Source organism: Coffea arabica, chromosome 4c (assembly GCF_036785885.1).
Source record: "Coffea arabica cultivar ET-39 chromosome 4c, Coffea Arabica ET-39 HiFi, whole genome shotgun sequence".
Lineage (NCBI taxonomy): Eukaryota > Viridiplantae > Streptophyta > Magnoliopsida > Gentianales > Rubiaceae > Coffea > Coffea arabica.
The window spans coordinates 9,390,398-9,412,694 of NC_092316.1; the positions used below are offsets into that span (position 1 = coordinate 9,390,398).

General features: G+C 35.8%; 2 protein-coding genes across 3 annotated transcripts; one reads left to right on the forward strand and one right to left on the reverse strand.

Annotated features, from left to right (window-relative positions):
* Positions 1–1,707: 1,707 nt before the first annotated feature.
* On the forward strand, positions 1,708–3,751 carry LOC113738572 (adenine/guanine permease AZG2). Its single transcript, XM_027265817.2, has one exon. The coding sequence runs from the start codon at positions 1,889–1,891 to the stop codon at positions 3,509–3,511; it is 1,623 nt and encodes a 540-aa protein (XP_027121618.2). The 5' UTR covers positions 1,708–1,888; the 3' UTR covers positions 3,512–3,751.
* A 2,825-nt stretch (positions 3,752–6,576) lies between these two features.
* LOC113739839 (uncharacterized) lies at positions 6,577–15,010 on the reverse strand. 2 transcript variants are annotated; one of them, XM_072045946.1, is made up of 7 exons: positions 14,913–15,010; positions 13,896–14,046; positions 10,021–11,845; positions 9,842–9,910; positions 8,524–8,601; positions 8,231–8,388; positions 6,577–7,032 (listed from the first exon to the last, which is right to left on the reverse strand). In XM_072045946.1, the coding sequence occupies exons 2-7, from the start codon at positions 14,028–14,030 to the stop codon at positions 6,787–6,789; spliced, it is 2,511 nt and encodes an 836-aa protein (XP_071902047.1). In that variant the 5' UTR covers positions 14,031–14,046; positions 14,913–15,010; the 3' UTR covers positions 6,577–6,786. The 2 variants fall into 2 exon arrangements, with proteins under 2 accessions (XP_071902047.1, XP_071902045.1); XM_072045944.1 differs by having other exon boundaries at positions 14,789–15,002.
* Positions 15,011–22,297: the final 7,287 nt, after the last annotated feature.

The following is a 22,297-nucleotide window of genomic DNA, read 5'->3' on the forward strand; positions in this document are numbered from 1 at the left end:
GACAATAACTCCTTCAAGATTTCATAGGCACCATTATGGATGATGCAAATTTTATATGTGCAAATGTTGTACCCTAGGATTATTGAAAGATTTGGCTTTGGATCTTTGCTTGGCCACTTCTCAAGGACAAAAAGTTCCAATCCCTTGGGACTTGGTGGAATCTCCATACTATCATCATGGTGTGCACATGAATTTTCGTATCGTGATGTACTGTGCATGCATATGCATATTTTTAGGACCGTGACTACGCTTCCAATAGCATGAGTTCTTGGACTTGGAACTACCTACGATGTTATTGTTAGTTTTGTTTATTAGTGGAAGAGTTTTATAAGTAATTGTTAGCTTTGTTTATTAGTGGAAGAGTATTATAAGCAAGAAAGCAAAATTTATGTAGATAAATCGTCTCAAAATATCATATGATTCTATAATCAAACTAGATTCGATTCATTGACAGATCAAAAATCTAAATGATTTTATGATTCTTAAAGTTAAAAATGGTGACGCAAACGATATAACTATCCAAAACCTATTCAACAATGCGGAGATGCTAATAACGTGTATGATACAATCACTTAAAACTTATTCGTAAGTAAACCAAGTTTTTTTTTTTTGGGACGCTCAAGTGTATGAATGATAAACATGGCTGCTAATGGTTACAAATGATGAATAAATAAAAAGCGACAGATTAGTAACTCTCTCAGAACATCCTATCAGTAAAGCATATATCTGGCAAACTTGGAAAAGTTTGTATTGGAAAGGCAAAAGATTGAAACAGAAGTTACTCAACCATCTGAGTGACAAACCTAGGCCAAACAGTCTCTTGTATTCATTAGAGGACAAAATTACTGCATGATTTGGTGGGTTTGGCCAGAAACCAATAAGGGTCACATTTGGTGGAGCTCCTTGAAACTGAGAGCTTAAGGGATCCTATGACCGGTCAGGATGCAAGGATTCGTTTCTCCTGATATAAACAAGTCAAATCTAAAGAAATTGATGTGATACCAACTCGTTCACATGTTAAATCACCAACATGGCTTACAATTAATTTTGTAGGGTTTTGCATCTCTACAACTTTGACTTCAACACATTTCTAATTTGTAGTCCTATGCTATGATGATCAAAAATTTGTGCTTAAACAAGATAAGATAAATACAGGGAAAATTCTGGCTACAACTAATAAAACCTCATGATTTTGTAACAATTCTTGATTTAAGAGATTAAATTTCTTTCCTTCGTTTGCATTGATGGATTAGTCGCTTTACAACTTTTAAAACTCATACTATATATGTTGGATCATTAATTAACCCTAGCTAGTATACCACTAGCAACATAAATGATAAAACTCATTAATAATTTCATAGGATTTTAGTAATAAAACTCTCAATATCTAAACATTAATGATGCAAATTAAAAAAAAAAAAAAAATCTGGTGGGATCATAGTGTGGACGAAATGTTTACCAGTTTTTAAAGCTTAATCCCGCGTTCAAACATTATGACATGTCTTGTGCCTAAGATAAACCAAAATTAAAAAGGCGCTCTTTCCTTGAAGAACCAGCCAAGGAGTGCTCTAATCATTCAAGCCAGCTTTTACTAACATTCAGCATTATTTTCCTCCAAAGAACTGTTTCTTTTTTTTTTTTTTTATCTTTCTTTTTTCCTTCTTTTCTTGCTTTAATTTTTTGTAACTCCTCTATATATTCTCTCCATCATTCTTTCCTCATGAAGCTTTGTTTCTCTCCAACACCCCATCACATTTTTTTCCCTTCTTTGCCCCCTTTTTTATATGCTTAAACTTATGCTTTCTTAGCACACACTCTCATAGACAGTAAACCCCCAGACTCGCATCCAAAAAAACAAGAAACAAGAAAAAAAATAATCAAGAAAGCCATGGGAGGAGAGCTTTGTGGGGCAGTAGGCAAAGGAATATGCAAGTCATGGAAGAAAATCTTGAAGGGCTTGGATGAGTCAGTTTCAAAAAGCAGGGTTGGCAAGTATTTCAAGTTGGATGCAAGAAAGAGCTGTTTCACCAAGGAGGTTAGAGCTGGCACTGCAACTTTTCTTACCATGGCATATATAATCAGCGTCAACGCCACCATCCTTTCGGAGTCCGGCGCCACGTGTACAGTCGCCGACTGCACCGTTCCGGCGAACCAAACGGTGGCAACCCCTGACTGCATGTTGAAGCCTAATGCAGGTTATGAAAGTTGCCTTGCAAAGGCGAAAAGTGATCTCGTTGTTGCGACTGCCTTGTCATCAATGATTGGATCTTTTGCTATGGGATTATTGGCTAATCTTCCCCTGGCTCTGGCCCCTGGTATGGGCCCCAATGCTTACTTGGCTTATACACTGGTGGGCTTTCATGGGTCTGGATCCATTTCATACAAGACTGCTATGGCTGTGGTCTTGGTCGAAGGCTGCGCGTTTCTAGCCATAGCTGTTTTTGGGCTTCGTGCCAGGTTGGCTCGGCACATACCGCAGCCCGTGCGGCTGGCTTGTGCCGCTGGTATTGGTCTTTTTATTGCTTTTGTGGGGCTACAGGCCCACCAGGGTGTGGGCTTAGTGGGCCCTGATCCGAACACATTGGTGACCACGGCGGCCTGCGCCAGCACAGATCCGGTGACCGGAAAATGTATCGGAGGAAAAATGAGAAGCCCAACTTTCTGGCTCGGCTCGGTTGGCTTCATAATCACATGTTATGGACTAATGAGGGAGATTAAGGGAAGCATGATTTATGGCATACTATTTGTCACATTAATTTCATGGATTAGGGGAACATCTGTCACATTTTTCCCTAACACCCCACAAGGTGACACAAATTATCAATATTTCAAGAAAGTGGTGGATTTTCACACCATAAAGTCCACGGCTGGGGCCATCAGCTTCACAAATTTCAATAGGGGTGAAGTTTGGGTAGCTTTAGTCACGTTGTTATATGTTGATGTGCTAGCTACAACCGGTACATTGTACACTATGGCAGAGGTTGGAGGATTTGTTGATGAAGAAGGGGAATTTGAGGGGGAATATTTGGCCTACATGGTTGATGCTGGCTCTACAATTGTTGGTTCTGCCCTAGGAGTTCCACCAATTGCAACATACATAGAATCATCAGCTGGCCTAAGGGAAGGTGGGAGAACAGGGATAACAGCTTTGGTTGTGGGATTTTACTTTGCATTGTCCCTGTTTTTTACACCTCTATTCACCAGTGTACCACCATGGGCTGTTGGTCCATCTCTAGTAATGGTTGGTGTGATGATGATGAAAGTTGTGAAAGATATAGACTGGAACAACATCAAGGAGGCAGTGCCAGCCTTTGTTACCATGCTTCTCATGCCTCTTACATATTCCATATCAAATGGGATTATTGCAGGGGTTGGCTTGCATATTGTGCTTGGATTGTATGACCATGTGGTTGGCTGGATCAGGTGGTTGATCAAGATGAGAACAATGGTGGTCAAGGAGCAAAACCAAGTTTCTGCAGCTGCTGCAGAGCAAAATCTTGAAGTTATTTGACATGCATTGTCAGAACTGGTGCACAAACCACCTTGACAGGTCACAAATCTTTATCGGTAGAGGCAGGAGTTTAAGACTACAGTGTACTAGATCCATCATAGAATAGACTGACCTTTCAAGGGTGTTTGTGCATTTTCTTTGTCTGGTTATCGAAGTTGGTTCCAGTTTTCTGTTTTTTCAGTCCTCAATGTTTCTGTCCGGGTAGAAGTTAAGGATTGACATTAGGATTTCAACTAGTAATCTCTGTGTCTTTTGCATACTTTTCATTATTTATCTATTTTGCGTTCCAAGGACAACAGAAAAAAAAAAAAAAAAAATCGACTTTGCAAAAAGTGTCATCTCCTACAGCAGAATGATTTACATGGTTAGCAGAATGATTTACACAAGTGGACTTAAATTTGTATCAGATGGGCAATAGAAAGTTATCTGTCAAAATAAATAAATCCATTGCATCAAGATCACCGAAATAGCTAAAATATAATGTTCATATTTGTATCTTTGCAATGGTTGATCCTCCACCTTATTGATTTTTGCCATGGACTTCCAACGGACACAACTAAGGACTCGTTTGGAATTGCAATGATTTATTGAAAGTTACTTTCCTAATAAGACTTTTAATAAAAGTACTTATTGAGTGCTTAAATGCTTGTTTAGAAACATAGTTAAATAAATACTTATTGTATTTGATAATGAGTAATTCGAAATTTTAAAAAATATATATTTAGTTCATAATATATGATAAAAATAATTAAATTTAATATTTTATTTTTTAAATCACAAAAGTTGCTCTAAAAACAGCAAATTTGAGCTTTTATTAAAAGTGCTTTTAATATCAGAAATTTCTCTTCTAATTTTGTGGGATGATGTTCCCTCGACCACTTCAAAGTGCCTTTAATATCTAAATGTGCTTTATTATCAACAATGACGCAACCCAAACAGGGTCTAAGTCATGTGTCCATGGACCCTTTACTTTCTAGACACTACGCACTTTATCTGGTAGATTAGTCTTGTTGCGTAGCCTGAAGGAGTTCACACACTGCACTGTATCACTATTGCACATGATCAAGGCTCCTTTGCAATTTAACTCTTTGGGATAATATCAGAAACCTCCCTCAGAGTTTCTTTTAATATCACTTAGCATTTCTAAAATTTTAAAAATATCACTTACCTCCTTATTAATTGTAAATGGAGCTTAGAAATTAAAAAAAAAATGAAACTCACTAAGGATGGCAATGGGGCAGGAGCACCCGTCCCACTGAGGGCTATTGGGGAGGGGGTTGGGGCGGGGCCGGGGGGAGAATTTTTTTCTCCCATTTAGAAACGGGGCAGGGCCGGGGGTATACTCCCCCCATCCCTCGCCCCACCACCCGTTTAAAAAACATAAAGATATATATATACGTAATATAATTGATATTATCAATTATACTACTAATTATACATGTTTATTAATAAAAATTATTAATTATTTATATTAAATTTATTAATACATTTATATTAAATTTCTAACTACACTTAATACAATAAAACTTTTTTCTAAAAAAAACACAATAATAATTTAATGATTGTATTTGTATCAAAAGTGAAAACTTGATTATTTTAATTATATTTGTTTTATCATATTAGATTGTATTCAAATAACTTTTATTTAATTATTTTTATGAGTTTTAATTGTGAAGTTACAATGAATAATAATTTGGTGATGTGTTGATATTTTAGTATTTGATTATTTGCTAAAATTTAATTATATAACAAAATTTTTTTAACCCGCGTGGGCAGCAGGGCGGGGGCAGGGGGTGGGGGAAGGGTCCCCCGCCCCATTGCCACCCTTAAAAGTTACTTTCTTTTTTTTTTTTTCCATCATTCTCTCTTACTCATATTTTTTGGATGACTATAATATTTTATTTATAAATTACAATAAACTAAATTTTGTTTATCTTTTACTTTTTGTGATTGTGATAAAATGGGGTATGATTTATTTGCTTATTTTAAATTAACTTTTATAATCATTGGTACAGTTTAATTGTTTGAGTAAGGGCTGAAAAGATGTTGAAAAAAATAGAAATTCATAAGAAATCAATTTTGAACATATATAATAAAATTGATGCAAGTGTATTTCTTTTCAAATATTATTTTTATTTTTCAAATCTATATTTTTATGGAGTATAGCATGTGATGTGGTAGTACTATAAGAGATTGTTTTGAGGTGATAGTTTTCTTTAAGTGAACAAAGTGATTTAAAAATATTTATATTTAACAAGTGAAATAGTAGTTTAGGATTTTTAAAAATTTTGTTAAACAAACAACAAAAGTAAGTGAGGTAAGTGATATTGTTAAAATCTTAATAGCGCTAGGTGAGGAAGGTTTCTGATATCATCCCTAACTTTTTTGGCCATACAACTGATGTGGCTGGGCTTTAGGGTGTCAGACAAGTTCAAGCACTTAGCTCAACAGTATAGCACCTCAGGTTCACAATTCTAGCCAACTCTTTAATAATTTTCATTATTTTTGCAGATCTGCTAGATTGCCAAGGATTCTTGCCTTAATTTTCAGAATTCAGAGACCCCACATCTTCATTCATCGAGAAGCAGATCACCTAGCATCTTAGGATAACATGTACGCTCCCTTTACCAGCAATTCAACTGTTGCTTGTGCTCAACCACCTCCTCGTTCGGCAGCTTCAAGTTGGGATAGATACAAGATCTTGTGTATCTCGTCTCTTTGTAAGCAAATATCTGTATTATCCTAGAAAGTTTCCCTAATCAGTCTTCAGAACAGGGATGTTCATTTGCAATAGATGATAAGCTGGAGACAACAGTCTTCTTGTCTCCATCTTATAGAGAGACAAGAGTCTCTATAAAAATTGCAATCTATAAGACAGAGACAACAGTCTTGTTGCACAGTTGCATATAGAAGAGGAACCAAACTTTTAGGAACAATTTTTCCAAACATAAAACCTCAAGCCAGTAAATATCTAGCAAAATAGTTAAGTGCGAGTAACGCATGATATCATTAGCACCCAAGAAACTGATGGAGGACAAGAAGCGAGCAGGCAAAACAAGCATACATCTCCAAAATATGGACGATCTTTGCAACACAAGACATCAGTAAACATTCCACTAGCTATTTACATTAGGGTTCTGTTATCCAAGTCTAGGCTACTTAATAATGTGATTCAATGAAGTCACAGCTGGTAACTTCATACTACTGTCCACAAAATAGCTCATGCATGCTGAAGCTGAGCACTTTTTAATGCAAAAATGAGGATTAGTCGCCTCTTACTGGTGAAGAACACTGACTTTGTATATGCCCCGGTATACATTTTCAGCTTGAAAAATATAATGATCTCCAGCTTGAATGCGATGTTCTTTGTTAAACTTATCCCAACAACCTCTCAAAACATGAAAACCTGATCTGTAATAATAGAGAGCTGGCCAAAATCTTTTCCCCTGATCTTGAAGCAAGACAGACTTCCTGTCCATCCCCTTTCTGTATGTAATTCCCGGCAACTTTGCTGGTAACTCCTACACAAGCATGAGGTGGCAGAGAATTTGAAAAAGGAAAAGGAAAAGAAAAGCACGTTAAATTCACAAAACATGCTCGTGTGCAAAACAACACCACATATCTGTTCTCTTGATGTCCTAATTAATCCCAAGTCCTTAATAAATGACAGATTGGAAGCAAAAGATATCGAATTGCATAGTATGCACTGCAGATAATGAAGCACATACGTCCCTGTTCATGTCCCTTGCCATAGCCATTTGTGTTGCTGACAAACATTCCAAACTTTTCATCTTTCTAACGCAGAACCCAACCAGGTCAAACCGTGACCCTTGTGCATGAATTTGGGTCATGCTTTCAGGGTCATGGGAAAGCAGCAACAAAGTATCCCAAAGTAACCTAATCACATGAAATTTATTAATCCTTTTGTTTCCTCTATTTTGATCCTTTTTCGATGCAGTTGCTTGGTGCCATCCACTGAAAGCTATGGCTATAATCTCTCTAGATAACCTTTCCATCGTCATAAGCTTCTTCTCAGTTGTTGAAAAGAATATTACGGTTTGTACTTTGCTGTGTGAACTAAAATCTTTTTGCACATTTCTTTTTGACAAGGAATAATGCAAATTCTCTTCCTTTTGCACATCCTCCAGTTTCAAATGTAATGAAAGCTTAAAACATACCAATTCCTTTTACTCTTGTTTCTGGATAAGGTAACCAATCTAAGCTCAGCTCAAACTTGACAAGCTGCACTCATATGATGTACTTATTTGAACCATTTGGCTTCTTCATCGAGAAAAAGATATGATCATAGTTTTCCCCTTGTTTCTTCTCTATCTCTACTATTACCTAATAGTCTTCTTGAATCTCAACTTCATTTAGAAAACTATCATTGCATTCCATTTACAGTTTATTGTACTACCTCACAATTTCCTAATCTACCATCAAGCAAGAAAACAAGTCAATTCATACACATAACAAAGACACAAATACATACCCAAAGCCATAAAAAATATGATGACATTATTGTCTTATCTCTTTATTTATTTAGGGGAGGAGGCGGTAGCATGACCGGAAGTGATGCAATCTGATTTGCATAAAAGTTGTCTAAAGAGATTGAATAAATAAGAGAAAATACTTCTCATGTAACAAAGACGACAAATTTGTGCAGGGAATGAATCAAAGCTTAGAAGATTAAGAACAAAAGGTGTTGAAAGAAGGTACAAGGTAAGGTTGGCCATCCATCATTGCCAAGCAAGTGAGACTCTCAGCAACTGATGAAGGAATATCAAGTAAATCAACTGGCTCAAGTTTCACAGGTTTGCACACACAAGGACCTTGAGAGGAACTACCAATCTCCTTTACGCTCAATGGCTTCAAACCTGCATTTGGGTACTAACATATCAAGTAGAAAGCTGCTAATGCCAAGGTTAATTGGCGCTGAGAAGTATTTACATGCACAAAGAACAATCCAGGTATTAGTGAAAATCAATTAAATGTGAAAGAAAAAATCATACCTCTTAACCTCTTAGCAGAAGAATCCCCTTCCTCTCTTGTATCCGGATGTTCTTTTCTCACCATTTTCTTTGTTTCACCTGTGAGTAAAACCAAGCAATATAAGAAGCAAAGAAACTTGTTCTACAAACACATAAGAGGCATTATTTGACAGGTAGCAAAGCAGCATGTGCACAGATGTCACTTGTAAATATTGTAGTTTATGGGTGTATATATTAATTCTGTATACATTGTGACCCATCAGCCTTTGGCAAGAAGTTCACAAAACAATGTGTTACTAATGCAATCAGAGCAACCAATATTGTTCCATTCAGTTAAAAAAAAAAAAGTATCAAAAAAAAAAATAAACAAAACAAGATTATAACATACAATTCTATCCAAAGCACACTTAAACCAATATGAAGATGACAGCAATTTATGGAGTAGGGCTGTAAATGGTCATGCTCTAGATTCAGATATATATCCTATTATGCACACGCATGCATCTAAGCGGCACATAGGGCTTATACTTGTATTAAAACGCATATATGCAGTTTATTTAGTTAAAAAGTAACTTTAATCATAAACAAAAAAATTTGTTCTTTCAACTTTACCATTTACAAAAAGCATAAAGAAGAGCTTAAATTGAGCAATAACAATCAGAAATGGTCACGGAAATGGCAGGTAAAATCCAAATCTCAACCATGAGAAGCGTAGGTGGGGGAGAAAGCACCGAGTCAGTGAAGGGTCAGAAATAACAAGAGGAAGAGATAGTGGACAAGCATGGGACACAGACAGAAACAGGTTGGGGTTTGTTACTGCAGCCATGAGAGAGAGAGAGAGAGAGAGGGGGGGGGGGAGAGAGAGAGAGAGAGAGAGAGAGAGGGAGGGAGGGAGTTCATGCTTGCTGTCAGTTGTTAAGAAAAAGAAAAGGGATAGAGAAAGGGCAGCAAGCAGCAAGGGCATATCAGGTAAAGCTGTCTGTAAGAGGTCTCCAATTTCCCAAAAAATGGTGATTTGAGCACTAAGGGATTGGCAATTTAGTGTGGAGGGGAATGATACGGCACCATCAACATGCACCTAAGGTTTGTTAGAACCTAAAATTGAGGTACAAATCAATAACGTGCCAAAAAACATGGGTCTCTGGACATTCATTCAGCTGTTCATCTTCTGCTTAAGTATATTTTACATAGAATCTCACTGCCAAAGGGTATCAGTTAGCACCTCAGAGCTATGCAACACGGAAGCAGTAAGAGCGAAAAGTGGTCCACATGGAAGGAATAAGCAAAAAATTAGTACCAAGCACTGAAAGGGATAGAGAGCCATGACATAAGAATATACCTGCAAATTCCTCTTGACTGTCTCTGAAGCAAGCTCCTTCATCAGCATATGGGGAACTCCAATCAACATCTAACACGTTACAAGATTATATTTAAGGTAAGATAGACGAAGCGAATACAACTTCAATGGAGATCATATACAATACTTGTAGAAATAGAGAGAAAAAGATAGTAGCTAACCGTATTTCTTGTTGCTCCTCTCAGCATTCTGGAGTTGGATATACACATTTGACATGTTACCACCTTTTTCGCCAAGTTCTGGACAAAGAACCGTTGGAAGGCTATTAGAGCGGTCAGCCAAGGGAACTTTTTCACATTCAAGTAATATATCATTCTTGCCTCCCAAATTATAGTCATTCACCAGCATGCCAATATCAGTCTCCTCTGTAAAAGTAGCTGTTTCCAAATCTTTAGTTCTTGTTGGATCTTTATCAGCCCCATCTTGACATCTCAAGCTTACCTCTCTGTGGTCAGAAGTTCCTTGTACTGCATTTATACCTCTATCAGAGTCATGCTCAGATAACATATCATCCTTAGCTTCCAAGTTGTTGTCATTCACCACCATGCCAATATCTGTCTCCTCTGTAAAAGTAGCTATCTTCAAATCCTCAGTTCCTGGAGGATCTTTATCTGCTCCATCTTGACATCTCAAGCTTGTCTGAGAGTGGTCAGAAGAACCTTGTACTGCATCAATACCTTTATCAGTGTCACATTTAAGCAACATACCATCCTCAGGTTTCAACTCATCATAATTCACCATCATGCCAATACCGTGGTCAGAAGTTCCTTGTACTGCATTTATTCCTCTATCAGAGTCACGCTCAGAGAACATATCATCCTCAGCTTCCAAGTTGTTGACATTCACCATCATGCCAATATCAGTCTTCTCTGTAATAGTAGCTATCTTCAAATCCTCAGCTCCTGTTGGATCTTTATCTGCCCCATCTTGACATCTCAAGCTTGTCTGAGAGTGGCCAGAAGAACCTTGTACTGCATCAATACCTTTATCAGTGTCACATTTAAGCAACATACCATCCTCAGGTTTCAAGTCGTCATCATTCACCATCACGCCAATATCATTCTCCTCTGTAAAAGTAGCTAACTTCAAATCCTCGGGTCCTGTTGGATCTTTATCAGCCCCATTTTGACATCTCAGGCTTGTCTGAGTGTGGTCAGACGTACCTTGTACTGCATCTATGCCTTTATCAGTATCACGTTCAAGCAACATATCATCCTTGGCTTCCAAGTCCTTTTCATTCACCATCATTCCCATATCAGTCTCCTCCGTAAAAGTAGCTATCTTCAAATCCTTGGTTCCAACCTTGGTTCCTGTTGGATCTTTATCTGCCTCATCTTGGGATCTCATGCTTGTCTGAGTGTGGCTAGAAGTACTCTGTACTGCATCTATACCTTTATCAGTGTCAGCAACTTCCTTATCTCCCTGCAATTCAAACTCAGACAAATCATACAAACACATCCTCCTTGCAGCCAGTCCAGGCCCAGCATCCCAGTCTATCATCATATCAAAGGAACTGTCCAAGAAGGACCAATTTCCATTGCCACCTTCAGCATTTAGAGTGCTATTTGTGGTGGTTGGTAGGATGTGGCTGTTTTTGGAGTTTGATCCAGACACGCCTGAGGTGCTCGAATTCTGTCTGTTGATTGGGTTGGTATCTATTTTCTCACAAGGTTTACCCCCAGAGGATATACTCCCTCTGGTTCGAGCTCTTTTACGTGGCAAGCCAATTTTATCAGATGCTCTTTCACAACAGCTTTTGTCAAAAATATAAACAACAAAGTGAGTTCCCTTGATATAATTGAATAACAAAAAGTCTCCAGCTTGCAAATTATGATCTAATGAAAACTCCTGCCAACCCCTAGTGAAAGCAAGTGAATTCTTAGCAAGCGACAATGTTACTGTCCATTGCACACCATTTGAGTCCTCAAGTTTGGTTTCTTGATTAACCAAATACATCACTGTATCAGCAAATTTACGGGGCAATAACTGTCAAAGAGTAGCGAATATTAGGAACAATGGAAATCTTCAAGAATATTTTGAGTTTGCAAATGCCAGACTGGTGAAATAATATATATTCAAAACTGTAAAAGAGATAAAAGGTACACTGACATGGTAAAACATATGCTTAAACTAAGTAGTAATTTGAAACATGCACCTATGTTCTTTTAGGTCCACAACGTAAGTAAGTCTGTTACTGATAATAAGAAACTTTCTACAACAGACCCTGATTTGAACCCAGGTCCATAAAAATCAAATAACGGAGTTTACCAAGGAAACGAAAAAAGGCTCAAACAAATAATTCACTGTAACTAAGAAACATACTCTAGAGGCACAAAACCTCAACTCTCATTTTCCTTATCTCCTCTACAAGAAAATTTCTTGCTGTCATGTTTCACGCTTAATCTTCTTAGTGGAGTTTACACGCTATTGTTCAAACATTTGAAACTTGAGTCACTCATCCACTTCATCTCATCCATATGTTTTAGGCAGTCTCATCGCTATGATAACGACTTTTCTCCACCAAATAGAGAATAAAGGCGCAACTAAAAGCAAGCAGCAAAAGGAAGTTGCAAAACCAACAAAGGACCTAAAACTGTTGTTAGTAAATGATCAATACAAATGCAGCATTGTGAAACTGCTTTATAGTCTTTTAGCCAAAAATGCCACGTGTTGCTGCCTACAGAAATGTGATATTGTAAGACCTGGTAAAAAGCAAAATACAGAAAATAATTGCACTTATACAGGAATGCAAAAACTTCCTTTTACTAAAAGTAAAAGTTAATAAATTACCATATCTTAGACTCCTGTTCTGAATACTTAGGAACGACATGAATGAGTATATAAGCAAAACACAATCTGCTTAGTCACTTTGTTAGAATTAGAGCCTTCAAAATTGCAGTCAGCAGGATATAATCCTCAACATCTTCTCTTAGATGGTCAAAGACCTGACTAGTTCAGTATCCAACTTGATAAATTATTAAATAAAAAAACTAAATAAACATTATAAAATTGTCAGATGCCTAGAGAATGCATGATCATTGATGCCATTTAACGATCCACAACGAACTAGCATTAAAAAGGATTATACTCAAGTGTGCTCCATTAAGTGTATATAATATCAGACTTAGTTAAAGCTCCAAGGAACAGGAAGACAGTTAAGGACCATAAGGGGCATTAGAAAAGTTTTTCCATAATAAGCACAAACACCCTGAGGCTATGAATGATAGGAGGCTCTCAAGAGAAGTCCTCAATTAGACCTTCATCCTTACAGAAACTTGGGGGTCTCTCTCCTCATTTGTGTTCACCAAGAAGGTGAAAACTAATGAAAACTGCAACCAGACAGAGCCTAGAGACCATAACAAGTAGTAAGCACTTTTTTGTTCAAAGATGTCAAGGTAAAATGAAAGTTACTGCCATACTTTCATTGCATTGTCAGCTCTGGAGACCTAAACTGGCATAAGCTTTTACAATTCATAATAGACAGATCGAATCAATTACCTAAAAGCAAATTGATACTATAAATTGGTATTCTACCCGTAAAGAAAGCTTCTGATGAATAAAACTGAAGCTTCTGATGAATAAAACTGTGAAATTGAAAGAGTCAAAATTATACGAAACAAACTTAAGAAAGGAAAATGGAACAGAAAGGGTTCAATTTTCCACTTCCCAATAATATCCTTTGGTATGCTTTTGGCTTTGTTTTAATGCCATATACCTTGCAAATTATTAGCTAGTATCATGGTAAAACAATTCAATGTGTTTGCACAATAGTGTAAACCAAATTTTGAGACATAGCTTCATCATAAAACTGCAATCTCCATGAAAGAATTTCCATTCCCAGGCCCCCATATTTGCGCTACCCTCATCCATATTAGGGAATACATATGCAGACAGAAACACATTTACCATTTGGAGCTAATACAACATCATTTGTAACTCAATTTTTGGACCACCAAAACTGGAAAAACAAACACGATAATTCAAAGCTAAAAAGTGAATGACCATACAAAACTGTTAAACTTATTAATTTACATACCAGAAACTGTGAAAAATCATCCCCAACCAAGACTTTGAAAAAACGGGTCACACTGGGTGATAAATCCATCTTGTTACGATGAGTCAACTGACAATTCCTGATGCACTCTTCACATGCTCCCGCCATTACAACCATCTCTCTTTCCTGTTCTCTGCACTCACAACACGTACAAACACACACACACACACACACACACACTGAAGATCACATAATTGATATGCCACAATAATCCAGCAAGTACATAACTTAACAAAAATCTACTTGTGAATAAACCAATCCCAGATACAAAATTTAAGTTCTAAACCCCCCCCCCCCCCAAAAAAAAAAAAAAACCCACCTCTCACGTAAAGCGAACAAAAAAGTATAACGAAAGGAAATCACAGCAATAAAGATTGAATTATTACCATACTCAGCCGAGAATTCACAGGGAAAACATACAATACCAATAATAAGCCCACCAAAAAAAATGAAGTATGAAAACGGGGATTAAAAACCCAAAAAAAATTTTAAAAATAACAAATAAATTAAAAGGTTCCCACCTAAAACCCTTTACCTTCATCAGGGTTTAACAATTAACACTCCACACCATTGACAGAGACTAAATTTTTTAAACTTAGAGATGAGAAATTACTCAGAAGGCAGGCATTTTACCAGCTACATATTAAAAAATCAAATTAATTAGAAACCCAAAAGACACATAATTCAAAACACTTCGCTTTCAGGGTTTAAAATTCAACTTTCTCTGGACCCAGGTGAAAAGTTTGAACTTTTACCCCACGCAGCAAAGAAATCACATAGAGAAAGAAAACGTGCATTCTGCTCAAAAGGGATAAAATGGGGTTGAAAAAAAAAAGCCTAAAAAGTTAGTTTTCTTGGGTGATCAAGGTGAAAACCTTAGCTGCATTCTGTTAAAGAATCGAAATTTTTACCCTGTACAGACGAGGAATTTCTAGTTATATCTGCAGGAAAAAAACCCAAAAAACAAAAGATACAATGGAAAGAAACTAAAAGACTCAAATTTAGAACCCTTCAGCTTCAGGCATCAGCGGAGGGTTCAAAGAGAAAGGGGACGCAAGGGCAGGGGAGCAGACAAGAGAGCAGAGTTTTCCTTTTTTTTTTCCCTATTTGTATATTTGGCAGGGTGGGCAAAATTATCCGCTAACCCGAAAACCCGTCATATCCGATGAATTCGAAAATTAGAATATTCGATTTTTATTATTTGATCGGATCAAAAGAGGGTCGGATATCCGCTAAGATGCAGGGCGGGTTAGAATCACATAATTAAAAACTCGCGGATACCCAATCCGCCCCGTATATATATATATATATATATATATATATATATATATATTTTTTTATACACACACTATAAAAATAATAAGTTAGAACTAAATAAATAATTTTATTGAACAAATTGCATTATAAATATGAGAGACTATAGTTTATTTATAAGATTCATTTGTAAAGGTCATGATCTTATATTTTATAAAAAAAAGTTTAATTAATGTGGAACATATATATTAAAAATTGTGCTACTTATTTTAAATTTTTATTGATTTTGAATTCTTTTAATTTTTTCCTTTATCTTATATTCTCTTCATATGCTTGTTTTTTGGTGGAAAACCTTTTTTTAGAAAAAAAAATTATTAAATCTTAGATGAATGTGTAAAATATAAAATTAAATTGGTATAAATTATTTTTTTTTAAAAAATTAAATAATAAATGGGACAGGACGGGTACCCGCTGATCCGACCCTATCTCAGCGGGTACCCTATAATACCCGCTGATATTTGGGACGAGTAAGGGTCAGAAAATGGCTGATCCGCAAGGTGCGGATCGGGTCAGCCAAATGATGAATGGGATGGGTACCCAACCCGCGCTCACCCCTAATATTTGGGAAAGAAAATAGTAGTGTATCCAACTTTTGAATAATTAGTGTTTAGGTGCATGATAATTTACAAATTTATGAATTATATTGCATAAGAATGGTTAGCAAATTTCCCAGAATAATGTTGATACTCATAATCCAACTTTTGATAAGGGTTTGTGTCTGAAATAAGGGTCGTCGCAGCTGTTAATATCGGCGCAAAATAAATTTGATTTATTTTTGAAATTTTTTTAATGGCTTAAGAATTTTTTAAAATAAGATTTTCAACTGAATATTTTATTTTAACCTCAGATGGACCGTTGATCGTGATTTGAAAATGCCAAAAAAATTGTTTTAAATCTATTGGCGCACACAAAATTTGCGGCGAATGAATTGTTTTTTTAAACGTTGCAAATTTAATTTGTAGCAAAATTTATGGACCGTTAATCAAATACGACTAGAAAATCGCTGCAGATTCAATTTGCAGCGATCTGAATTTTTTCTTTCAAATGGCATATCTAATTTGTGAGGATTTATTTATTTATTTATTTTTGAAACTGCACATCTGACGTGCAGCAATAGCTCTTGAAACGCTACTATCCTGTAATCTGTTTGGAGTGAAATCCCAATACCTATAAATGCTAAAAGGTTCATGAAGTATATTGAGATTCAATGTCTGTTCCAAATCTTTACTTTAACATTTAGTGTTTTTACTTGTTTCCAACTCAGAAACAAAATGTTTCCCAATTGACCGTATATGAGGCAAGTTAGCAGATTGCATATTAATGTGCACAAAAAGGAAAATCAACCAAGAAGAAAGGAAAACATATATTCTGCAAGTAGCAAAAACAAGAAAATTAAAAAAAAAAAAAACTCAGGTACTAACCAAGAACTAATACTTCGGACATCCATTACTAACAAAGACTTGGCTCTAATTAAGTTCAGAACAAGTTCAAGCAATAATATAAAATTATTTTAGAAATGAGTTGAATGTTACCTTATTTATCATTATTTGCATTAAAATTAAAACCAAAAAATAAAACAATGGACGACTTGGGCATATTTTATTTTCAATTAATTTTGTATTTTCAACTAGAACCTTAACGAATTTTTATAGGATGATTAATCACCGTTTATGCAATTAGCACAATTTTTGTAGGTAAATTAAATTTTAGGCTTTTAGGGTTAGGGTTTAGGGATTAGGGTTCTAAGGTTTACGTATCAGGGTTTAGGGATTAAGGTTTTCAGGTTAAGGTTTGGGTGATTCCTTTTTAGGAATTAAAAAAAATTAAAGGATCGCAACACCCCAAATTAGTGGCAATCCTTTTATTAAAAAAAAAAAAAAAAAAAAAGGCTTCCCCGCTCATTTGAGGTGTGCCGAAGCCTTTTCACCCAAAAAAAAAAAACCCTCCTTTTACTTCCTCGGCCAAACAAATGAAATTTAAAATAATTTTTTAATGAAGCCTCTTTTACCATTTGCAGTGATCCCTTAAATTATAACCCAACACCACTTTTGTGATATTTTTTCATTTTAACATTATTCTGAGAAATTTGCCAAGAACGGTCACATAGAAATCCACATATTATTCTTCATAAAATAAAACAAGACTCAAAAAGCGATTATGCTACCCATATGGATCTGTTAGGGATTGCGGTAGTTTATTAAAAAATATAATTAGTAGAGTTTTTAATCAAATTACTTATTAAGTGCTTAATTATATGGTTTGGGTGCTTTTTCCATTTAATAATATACAATTCTAAATTTCTAAAACATATTTATCTCTTTATTAGTTCACAATTTATAATAAAATTGTTTAAATTAATTTTCATTTTTGGAACACAAAAGTAGCTCTAAAAGAACCAATTTTAAAACTATGCCAAAAGTGTTTTATTGACCAAAAACTCTACTTCTAAATTCAACAATCATGTTAAAAGTGTTTTTGACTTCTAAAAACATTTTTTTAACAAAAGATCCTCAATTCCAAGCAGGTCTAAGTGAATTTATACTATATCTTCAAACCTTTTCAATTTTCAATTAGTACAATATAAAGATTGATATTTAAGACATTAATTGAGAATGAATTAAAGAAAGATGAGGGTTTTCTTTCTCTGCATGTAAATTTCTTTTTTGATATTATAATGGAATCCACATCTATGTGGAGAACTATATATATATATATATATATATATATATATATATATATATATATTAGGTTTAGCTAACGAGTACCTAAGCCTAATCGTTAAGAAGAGTCTTAGATGTGATTTTGTTGAAAAAATGTGGATAATTTTAAAAAATGTTGAAAATTATGTGGTGGTGTAATTATTATAATTATGTATATTCGCATGATAAATTAAATGTAATTTAGGGGTGCTAAAGGTGCCCATTATAATGGGAACCAGTATGTCCCTACCGTTGCATAACATAAGATCACCAATAATTAGTTCTAATAATAAGCAATTCTGCACAGCATTTTCGCTGATGGGAAATGCTGATGGTGGACTAAAGCCTTGGTGAGAAACTTATTTGGGATTTTTGTTTGGGTCCTATGCGTAGGCAGCAACCCTTTTCTCATACAAACTAACTGTCATATGTGCCGGCAGGATATACTCAGCCGACCTTAACATGGTGCTCTTTGTCATTGCTTGAGTAGGCATTTGCTCAACCTCCTTCCCTAAGACTATTGAAGACGGGGATTAAGGGTATCAAAGCTTATGTTATAATTGGAGACTGTAAAAAAGGGTGTTGTGAATGTAACTTGAGACTAACGTATTTGTAATAACTAGCAAACAGTTTGTAATTCCAAATTAGAGTATATATCAAAAGTTAGCCTGAATGTAAGTAAGTTCTCTAAATGCTCAGGCAAACAGTTATGTATCGTACATTCATTTATTAAGCTTGAAAATATAGACAAACATATTGAACCAACCTTGTCCATGTTGCCCATATGAACGCAGCATTCTCGGAGTATATGCATCAAATGCGAGATTTTCAATAGGACTAGGATGTGACGGTTGTTCCGCTGCACAATCACCTTCACCACATTCCATGCTGTTAGACTTATGTAGCTCCTGCTGTTGTTGATCTTCCATGTTCGCATGCAGCTCCTTGCCCACCTCCGATAAATCATTGTTTACTTCAACTGTTCGTCTACTTTCAACACTTTTATGTGTTATCATTGGTGTCACAATGCCTGAAAATTGCTCTATGCCTTCATCCATTTGCCCATTGTTATTTGTCACTGTACCTTTGCCATTTCTATGGTTCTCTCCACCATGCTGCCTACTCACATTCATAGCATCATCTCTTGCTTTACCAGCTCCTTCACCAGCATTACAATGAAGGTTTTCATCATGATCTTTGGCACCCGCATCTTCTTCATCATTTTCCTCGTTCTCATCACCATCATGTCCTTCTTCTGCAGATTCATATTTAGATCATTCTTTGCGTTCGGTATCCCGGTGCATTGCCACAAATTTGTCCTTATTTTTTCCCTCGTGTGCAATGGTTCGTCCTGATCACATGCTGATTTTTCCCGCCGATGCGAAGAAATGATTTCTGCAATCTTGAATATCCTCCATTGGCTCATAACAACAATTTTATACAGTTCTAAGAGCTCAACCTACAACATTTCAAAAATGAATTCTACAAACCTCTTTTATACAATCCAACATGTAACAACGAGTTATGACACAAGTAATATTTCACAACCAACATGTATTCTCTTTCCATATCATATTAATTGTATGAATATATGTAGATTCAATATTTATACGAAGTATCCATGCTATTGTCAAATTAGATCCCTACTAGTATACAATACGTTTGCATACATTTCGTATACCAAATATTGAAGTCACTTACGCCTACATCGGCATAGCCGCTTTCCATCATCGCCCCAACCAGATCATAGGGGAGTTCAGTCATCGACGAGCCAACTTCGGTCTCCACTAATTCATGTGGTCCAACCAACGACAAAATATATTAGCGACCCTCTAAATGTATATGAATTGGAATTCAAATTATTACAAACTTATTCGGAACGTATTGTTAATAATACCAGTCTTACCAGCTTTCCTTTTCCATAGCTGTCAAGATTATCAATCTCTAATGCATCCTTCTTCGAGATCAAATCATCTGTCCATGCCTTTGCTATTGGAATAGTTCTCGACACTTTATATTTTAGTATTGTCATTCGATCAAGATAATGAATCTGCAATATATTATATAAAATTTTTCGATTACTTTGGTAGATAAAATTATTGTCTGCCTTATTGTTACCGCTTTCATTTTGACGCACGGTATCCCAACCATCGTATTCACATGTCACTCTAATTATTATGCACACACTGCCCTCACAAAGTGGTGTAAGGTATCCAAACATGCCATATTCATTAAAGCCATTCTCAATCAATGCGAAAGATAAATATTCTTACCAATAACACAAAAATGCATCCCCTAACATATTGGTGCTATTTTTTACTTTTCTTCTGCACCTCCAACACTTTATTGCATAGCGCATTCCTAACATACTCCGCTCAATACAAAGTAGCTAGTTTATCAACTTCTTGCGTGCAATTCCAAAACTTTATTTTGTGCTCAATCCTAGTGCTTGGAGCCAATAGGCATCCACAAACAAATGCAATAAACAGCCGTTTGAACTCTTTCCCAGGACTCATGGACACCAACTCATTTGGTAGCTCTTTCCATTTGTACGTCCTTTGTCTTGGCCCAGATCCCCCCACCTTGCTAGTATCAGCATCTTCAACTGATACTGGCCCTTCATTTGGGATGCCCAACACTAAACCTATATCTCTTGCTGTTAAAGGCAGCACACCATCTCCATGTAGATACAAGTTGCTTAGTGTCGGATTAAAGTTATCCACTAGCCAAGTTGCTATACTACTTGGAATGGAATGACACTATATGTCAGTAGCCCTCTAAACCCCATGTCTCTAATCTGTTGTTTCTTTGTTTCATCAATCCTTGAAACAAATGTGACCATTTGATTTGGCAAGCAGCGTATGGTGTACTTATGATTCTACAACCAAATTATACATATATGCATTAGTCAGGTGATGGTTTTCATCAAGTGCTTAACATATACTAATGATTTGTTTACCTTAGCTATAGCTCGTGCATTTTGCATTGTCGACTTTCCAAAACGTGTCATTTTTTTCTCATATGCTTTTTTCTCTTTCAAATACTTCTCTTTTCGCTTCCTAATGTCTTCCTTACACAACTGATTTTATGCTGCTCAGGCAATATTATTATACTGCACTGTAATGCACAAAGTCATCAGCCACGTTAAACTCATCTACTTCTTGTTTGCTCACTTATATTTCATGTACTTCTTTCTAAATAGTAGATTGATTGCTTTCTTTATTATGATTTTCATGCATACCTCTATCACCTTCACTCCTTTCGTCGAAACCATACATTGATACTCTTTCCTGCCCGCAAAGTCCAGTGAAACAAAGTTAATAGTGCATTTAAATAATGATTCCTATTTTCTATTATCTACAATCCGACCTGAACTTCATCCATGGATTCAATGGTGGAAGTGGTTTTGCAACCTCATTTGTTCCTGCTGCCTCCATTTGCTCATCTTCAGCTATGTTTATGGTCATTTTTTTCCTTCTTTTTCCTGACTTCGTCCCACTGCAATATGCCACATAATTATCACCAACCTCACTTTTTGAGTGCTATATAAATTGTAAGACACAAACACAAGCCACTTACATTTTAAGTGATTTAAATGAAGCCTTGAGTTCTTTGCCACCAAACTTTCCTGCTAATTCATCTCTGCCACCTTTGTCCACTTGAAGTTCTTGATCTTTTTCCTATCATCTGAACCAAGAGTTATACAACTGCACTTCAGTTCTATTATGCTTTCTCAGGTTATTCTGAATGCATTACAAAGTAATAACATATATAATACATCACTTTCAAATTTCAGTAACAATACTTTCAAAAACTTGTAACTTTTGTTCCACACTATATTTGCTAAAATTAACAATAAGTTAATTATTCTGTCGGGCAAATTTCACTTACAATCTATTCTCACTCATTTATCAAATTTCATGGGATCGATTTCTTCTTCTATTTCTTGTCCTACTGTACACATATGAGTTATGTATCAATTGTGAGGTACCAATTTCACAATTATGTACTATAGTATTTTACAGAGCAGTTCTTATATTGTAATTGCAAAGTTATTGTGTGTTACAGGTATCCAACTTCATGTCCAATCACATTAGCGGAGCAAAACTTGTAACATTTTTTCCACATTCAGTATGTCAAATTAAACACTATATAAATCATTATTCGTACCTTGTTCAGCTTGTCGTCTGCTGCCCTATCTATCAACTTCCAAACAGTCGAATTCTTCTTCTCTTTATCTTGTGATTATACAAATATGAGTTAACTAACAAACAATAGTTATAAAGTTCACAATATATTCATGCAATTTTACACATCAGTTCTGCTACTGTAACTGCTGAATCACTGCATGTAACAGTTATCCAACCTGCT

Bases quoted from the DNA above. Each gene is read 5' to 3' on its own strand.
- LOC113738572 (XM_027265817.2), top strand. From the start codon at position 1,889: ATGGGAGGAGAGCTTTGTGGGGCAGTAGGCAAAGGAATATGCAAGTCA.
- LOC113739839 (XM_072045944.1), bottom strand. The intron at 11,846-13,895 runs GTATGTAAATTA...ACTCTTTGACAG, and splicing joins ATGATTTTTCACAGTTTCTG to TTATTGCCCCGTAAATTTGC. The intron at 7,033-8,230 runs GTACCTTCTTTC...ATGCTTGTGTAG, and splicing joins TGGATGGCCAACCTTACCTT to GAGTTACCAGCAAAGTTGCC.